Source organism: Montipora capricornis, chromosome 2, assembly GCF_036669925.1.
Source record: "Montipora capricornis isolate CH-2021 chromosome 2, ASM3666992v2, whole genome shotgun sequence".
NCBI lineage: Eukaryota > Metazoa > Cnidaria > Anthozoa > Scleractinia > Acroporidae > Montipora > Montipora capricornis.
The window spans coordinates 31,043,957-31,051,456 of NC_090884.1; the positions used below are offsets into that span (position 1 = coordinate 31,043,957).

Below are 7,500 nucleotides of genomic sequence, written 5' to 3' on the forward strand. Positions count from 1 at the left end.
AAACGATTCGTGACCTCTATTATCAAACGCACACTACAGACATGTAATATTCAACCCACAGAAGAAGAACTAGCACAAGACCCAGTGTATATAAAAGTCCCATTTATCAACGAGGTCCTAAAACAACAAACGCAAGCAGTAATCAAGTGATTGGGTATTCAAACTATCAAAGTTCATTATATGACTGGTCGCCCACTATCAAGTATCTTTAGACCACCAAAGGAACAACAAAAGTGTCCCGAGGCTTGTGAGACCTGCACATCAGCCGAGAAGGTAAACAAATGCTTATCTAAGAGCTGCGTGTACATAATTGAACCGGCAAGACGTTTAACGTTGGATTATAATCAATTTGCCTTAGGAAGTCTTTATAAGTTATATATATATACATGACTTCACGCAAGTTTAGGTTTCAGGAGTAACCATCGTTTTAATGCTACAGAACTGTTTCGTATGGTACAAGTACCACACTCATCAGGCAATTTTAACGACTGAACTGTTGAAATTGGAAAGCTGGCAGTTAAATACGGAAATTTGAATGGTTGCTATAGTAAATGCGTTACATTTAAGGTGCTGCTAGGCAACAAAACATGATATAAGGGGATTATATGTCGGTATTTTAAATTTACGTTACTCTTAAGAGTAACTCTAGAGTTACTAAACTAACTAAACTAAACTAACTCTAAAGAGTTACTCGAGACTAAGAAAAAAGAAAAACCTTTAACAGGAACACTTTGAAAGTGAGCTATTCGTGCATGCCAAATTTGGAAAGAAAAATCAGCACCCACAACAATTCCTCCGTCGTGAATAATTCCCAATCACAAGAAAAATCATGCAATTGCAGAGACAAACACTCTTGTCCGTTATGTGGTGATTGCTTAATCCAGAACGTGGTCTACCAAGCCACAGTTGAAAGCGCCATGGGAAAGGAAACATACATAGACTTACCGCAAACCAATTCAAAACAAGATTCCGAAACCACACGGCTTCATTTAAAAATGAGAATAAAAGGAAGGCAACCGAGTTGAGTAAACATATCTGGTCCCTAAAGGAGACCAAAACGGAATTTGCTGTAACCTGGAAAGTAATGTCTCGCCCCAGGCCGTATTTAAATGTAACAAAGAGATGTAATCTTTGCATAACAGAAAAATTTTACATCATATGTAAACCGGGAGTGGGCACCCTGAACAAAAGGAACGAACTGGCGAGTGTGTGCCGGCACACAACCAAATATTTGATAAAGCATGCTTTAACCATCAACTTATAAAACGAACGTTAGTCAGTCAGTGTTTCATGCACTTGACGAGAGAGGACCATCAGGCCCTTTCGAAACAGTTCTCTAGTGTTTTAATTTTCCTTTTCTATGCAATTTTTAATCATATATATATAAATTTCTTCTCCCTTGTGGGAATGTAGCAAACATCTGGGAAAATGACAACTGGATCTCGCTGTGAGCATGACAAGAACCCCATTCGTTTCTTCTTAAAGAAAATTGTTCTACTAGTGTACTCGGTAAGGAGTGTAAACGGACATAGCTCGGCATCTGGAACATATTGTTTAACTATTAACGGCTCTAGATGTTTCCCAGGCCTAGACGTTTTTAACAAATTGTTGAAATAGAATACATACTTATCGTCCACACAAGACATATTATCAAGTGATAAGGCTTTAAGAGTTTGGCACCACTGTGCAGAAATAAGAGCAAGGATCATTGTCAATTTAAGTGTTAGCATTTTGAGTGTTAAAGTTTCAGCTGTCTGAAAAGTTTTAAGGTAGTCTAACACTATTCGGATGTCCCAAATTATGTTGTGCCTTGGAAGGGAGGGACGACTTTCGAACACTCCTTTGAGGAATCTACAGACCAATGGGTGTGTCTCAAAACTAATTTTACTTGGCAAAGTTATTATAGACGACAAAGCACTCCTCGCTGTATTTAGAGCAGTGTAACCAAGCCCTTTTTCAAACAGTTCTGCGAGAAAATTTATCCCTTCTTCTACAGTGGGAGAAAATGCATTGACTGCCCGACGAAATTCTTCTCCTAATCTTTTCATTTATAAATTTTAGGCAGAAGATCATTTTGAGGATGGTGTCACAGAGGTGGTGCCGTATTATCTGTGATAATTGTTTACTTCACAAAATATCCATTACAAGAGCAATTTGTGAAGATGACAAGCTACAAGCTTTATTCACGACATCAAGGAGACTGACCAAAGTCAACTTGTTTTCTTGCCATTTCATAAATGGATCATGTATCTTAAATGCTGGACTGGACAGGTTAAGAGCCCTGAATTTAACAAATACAGCAGTAACAGACTTAACTTTGTCGAAAATTCTTCATGCAAGCAAAGAGTTAACAGAGCTCCATCTGGCAGGAACGCCAGACAACACACACAAACGTTTCAAAGCTTAAAGGGATACTCTATTCCCCAGTACAAAAATTCACAAACCTGTTGCTTAATGCCTACTTGAAAAAATATTAACCATCGAAAGAGTTTCTTTCTTTCTTCCCCATAAATTAACAAAGTATCTCGCCCGAGATTTGAAACGAAGCACTATGGCCGAAAAGCGGAAATGACGTAGAAAGGAGAACCTCGCAAACCTCTTCCGGTAAATTCTCTTAAGATTGCTTCATAAATAGGGGTCATTGCGCTTTCGCAATTCCCCGATTCGAAATTTTCTCGGTGCTTTTTTGTAAAGACATCTATTATGCCGCATCGCTGTATAGCTGGTGGATGTTCTAACACCCGTAAAAACAGAGTGAGTCTCCATCAATGGCCAGAAGACCTCCATTTTGCAAGACTGTGGACGAATGCTGTCAAAAACACACTGTCTGACTTTTATTATCATACGAATTCAAGTAGACTTTGCAGTGCTTATTTCACTGAAGATTGCTTTGAGGCACAAACTGTTATTGCTAAGTCTTTAGGTTTGAGGATGAAGAATTCAATTAAAGCCGATGCCGTTCCAACAATCTTTAAAATTAGTCCTCCTCAAACCAAAAAATCAAGAAGAGACGGTGACAGCGACAACGGCACATTTGATACTTCAGAGGTCAAAAGCAATCCACCTCGAGGGGCATACAGAAAGCGAGAAGCTGCATGGGTAAGCTTAGAAACAATGTTATGGTACAGGCGATATCATTTCCGAAAATACTAGTTATACGTACTTATTTGTTTGTTGCTTTTGATATATTTTAAAAGATTATCGATGAAAGTGTGCGAAACGAAAGTTCCACTTCCGGGAAACAGAAAGACGACGCAGAAGCAACTGAGGAAGAGTGAACCCAAAGTAAAGGAGGCCTCTACACAGATCCAGTCCTCAAAGAAAAACGTGTCTGTACAATTTCGGAGCAAACATAGAAGCAAAGGGAAGTTTTGCCTGAGAGGAATGGTCAAGAATGAATATCGATTGAAATAATAGTTTTCTTTGTCTTATTCGTACAGGTAGTCAAACCGCCATTGGAAAAAAGACTCAAGGCATTCAGTGTAGTCTACAGAGAGAGTTTTCACCACTTCCACTCCCTGCCAAAGCGAGGACGAGGAATCAGATCCAGAGGAAGAGATGGAAATCGATGACGATCCATCTTACGTCCCTGACCCATTTGATGAAGTGGAAGAGGATCCCGCTTTTGACGACTTTGACGATCTAAAATACGAGTGAGTGACAAAAACACATTTGTGAAATACAGACATGATTGCTAAACAAAAAAACTCCTAAACGGTCTTGTTTTTCGTTTCATAGGAAATCTCCTAAGGATGCCCCTGCTCATCAACAAAACCTGTTTTTGGTTGCGGAATCATCACTTCTTTTTCTATTTCAATTTTGCCCTGTCTGCAATTCAGAATGCGATGCAGTAGTTTCAACACGAGCTGGAACGAAGATAACAGTGGAACAAAAATGCTTGTCTTGCACTCATAGCAAATTTTGGGATTCACAACCCTCCGTTGGAGATATCCCTGTTGGGAACATCGTGATGTCCTCCGCAATTCTCTTTGGCGGCAGGAGCCCAACGAAATTCCTAACAATTATGCAGCATATGAGGGTTCCTACCATTGCCTACTCAACATTTATGCACCACCACAGATCATATCTACATCCCGCAGTGGAAAGAACATACAGGCAGCGACAAGCTACCCTGCTAAATGAAATAAAATCCGAAGGGAGAGAGTTACTAGTCGGCGGAGATGGTCGCTGTGACAGCCCTGGCCATTCAGCTAAGTATGGGTCTTACTCCCTCATGGATCTCGAGCAGAGCAAAATCGTAGATTCCCAGTTGGTGCAGGTTTGTAAATAATGAACTTTACTGGTGCAGAACAATATAAGCTACTCTCGCCTAGTAGTTCAAATTCACAATTTTATGTCGATCTTAATTGCAATGTGAACTAGGACACATTTTCCTCGTTCTACACTCAACAGAGTAACGAAGTGAAAAATTCAGCAGCTATGGAAAAGGAGGGACTCGAACGATGTCTCAACTACCTAACGGATGAAGGGCTGTCTGTAAACACTCTGGTAGGCCAGGTACGTATAAATATTACACTGCAGTAACAATTGTCTGTCTTGAGCGAGTAAATGCAGTTGAATTTCTTTTATTTTGCAGGCACACCACCTTTTGAGAAACTGATGGAACTTCTGACGAAGATTTCTCTTATAAAGGATGTCAGGCAGATGTCAGGACAACATGCCACCTCATCTCTGGAGGCATTCCATTCCGTGCAAAATCACTTTGCTCCGAAACGCCTTGCGTTTTCCTATCACGGGATGACAGGCAGGTGGTACACAATAGAACACTACAGTTAGCATTAGGCGTCAATAGACAAATAAAGAGATCCTGAAATGCCCAAAGATTTGTATACACAAGACCTTTGAATGAGCCGTACAAACTTAACGTAAATACAAACTGAATGATAATACTTTTGTAATTTACAATACAAGGCCATGAAAGACAACCATAGCGATAACTTATGCGTTGACCTAATTGAAGAATTAACTGTGTTAGGTTGCAGATAGCGATCCTGCACTTTAACGAGAACAGCAATTGAGAAAGCGCCACACTAAAAGATGGTTCTGAACGAGTGAACATTGCCTTTCCAAAGTACAAGAAAGGACAACACACGGTCAAAAAGGTTTTAGTCAAATGCACCTACAGTAAGTTTAATTTCTCTCTCCATAACGATTATAGACTAAATCGACTTGCCCTGAAGACAATTATGACCCCTGCTCTTATTTCACTTGTCTTATACTGTATACATGTATCTGTAACACATCTGTTTTTACATCACTTCGTTATTCTTTTGCACAGAATATGTTGCCCATCTCAAGTAAATGGTAATGAAAATTCTCCAGGGACAGGAGAGCAGTGTTTTGCCAAGATCTGCTGCTCCACGTTCATTGTCATCTGACCATAATTGCCCTGACAAGAATACTGCAGTCAGCACAATGAAATCACGATTTAAAAAGTGATACAATTCTCGCCTATTGTCTGATTGACTTTGCTATCTGCGGTGAACATCTGGCACTTTTACACTTTGTAAACTGGAGCAAACACAAATTAGATTTAATCATTTTATATATTTCATTTAGCAATTAACCCAGAAGTGTAAAAGCACGAGGTAACAACTTGACAATTTTTACGAATGTTTGAATACCAGATTGTGAATGCTCTACATTTAACATTAAAAATAATGCTTAAATGAGGTTTTTTCCACGCTTTACTCGTCTGCAAAGCGAAATCCTTGAAAAGAAAAGTCTTCTTCAATGCCTGGAGGAGGGAAGTGTGCTCGAATACAGCAAACAGCACAAGCTGGCAGGACAACTCTAACCTCACGTCCCAAAATCCCCCAGCACCACCTTGCCAGCTGCCAGTAAGCTATGTGACGGTTTTGCTTATGTTCTGGGCCCTCATAAGAGTTATGGTACTGCTGTTTGTACTGGTACCAAGCTGTCTGCAGTACCTAGTGGTTCAAGCAGACAGAATTAAAACCTGGGTGCTGCGCAATGCAAACAAGCGGCTCGGTCAGCCCTTCGTGTTCGACTGCTTCGTTGTTTTTGGCAACAATACAGTCAATTTCGGAGCCACAGATGCACTCTTCTACACGTTGAAGACGTTGGCAATTCCCACAAGTACACCTAAGGTATAGATACAATTAGTCAAAGTAGGGTTCTCATATAGTGCAAAATAAACTGACTTGAGGAATTCTGTTAATCGGTCTCAATCGGTTCGCGCTGCCCCCATCCCGTCATCGAAACATGTATTTAAAAATGGGACAAATACCATTTCTCTGTCACAAGAAAGCCTTATTTCTGGTTTTGATTTATCGACACAATGAACAATAACACCGTCCTAAGTTTGGACTACAACAGCATTTGCTACACATTGCAAATTCAAATTGATCGCTCACCAGTCTGTATTTTGTAGTCGCTCGTATTGTCGTTCGCCAGAATCATTTGAAGAGTCCATACCCGAGGTTGCATCACTGTCGTACGGCTCAAATAAGTATGGCTGTGCTCCTTCACAATCAATAAATGAGGGTCCCTCAGCACTTTCATCACTACTATTATCGGAAGAAGAACTATTTTGCGAATCCTCAGACTCCATTGCACATTTTTTTAAGTAAAGTAAACAAGACACTCGAGAAAGGGTTCTTTCTACGTCATCAATCACATGTTTTCAGAAATGTCGTTTTCACTTCCGGTCCTCCGATAAGGGATATTTTTACTGTTTCTCAGCGATTTTCAGACTTTTCTACTTTTTGTTTTCATATATTTTATTGTTTTTTCCGTATTTATGATGTTAACACAACCTTTTGAGCAAAAGTTGTTTTGAGGGATAGAGTATCCCTTTAATGCTTTCAAGGCAAGCCTGGTCATTTATCAGTGAACTCATAGAAAAGAGAAGAAATGTGCGTATTTAATTGATATAAAATGAATAAAAAATTCACTTATCGTAAGCCTTCATGAAGTGCAGGATGCATTGTTAACTACGAGAGAGTTCTGCTGCGTGGAAGACGAAAAAAAACAAAACAAAGTTATGCCTGACTACATTGTAATTTATTAATACGCTTAAAGGCAGAACGCTACAAAACATATATAGAAAATGCATCGGCTGGGAATCGAAGGAATAATTACAGTAAGAAAAAAAAAGTTATTTTGTCTGCAAGCCAGACGCGAACCTGCCCAAAAACATCAGGTACGCTGTTCTTGCTCGCCGATATTGCATGCTAGATCTCTAAGCAAGCCACAAAGTGGCTGTTACCTTGGTGCTATTTTTAAGAAGCGTATGGGTGCCTTTAAAGACCATTGTTAGCGATATTTTGTCTCGATAGATTGTTTCTTTTTTCATTCTTTGAAATCGAAGACGATTTATGTTGACAAACAAGGATTAGCACGATTTACAACAGATTACTGACAGTTTTTCGGTTTTTCACGATTTCTTCTTGGAACTAAGAGATAGTGAATCACTGTGACTTTTATTTCAATTGGCTGTAAATCGTGATTAACCTT

The 7,500-nt window shown here is 39.5% G+C and overlaps 2 protein-coding genes across 2 annotated transcripts; one reads left to right on the plus strand and one right to left on the minus strand.

Moving 5' to 3' along the window:
- The first annotated feature begins 2,703 nt into the window (after nt 1–2,703).
- On the plus strand, nt 2,704–3,278 carry LOC138037129 (THAP domain-containing protein 10-like). Its single transcript, XM_068883122.1, has 2 exons — nt 2,704–3,099; nt 3,198–3,278. Exons 1-2 carry the CDS (start codon nt 2,704–2,706, stop codon nt 3,276–3,278), a joined length of 477 nt encoding a protein of 158 aa, XP_068739223.1.
- A 2,430-nt stretch (nt 3,279–5,708) lies between these two features.
- Nucleotides 5,709–6,595, minus strand: LOC138037130 (uncharacterized). The gene is made up of 3 exons (XM_068883123.1): nt 6,399–6,595; nt 6,003–6,126; nt 5,709–5,951 (listed from the first exon to the last, which is right to left on the minus strand). The coding sequence occupies exons 1-3, from the start codon at nt 6,593–6,595 to the stop codon at nt 5,709–5,711; spliced, it is 564 nt and encodes a 187-aa protein (XP_068739224.1).
- Between the last annotated feature and the right edge of the window lie 905 nt (nt 6,596–7,500).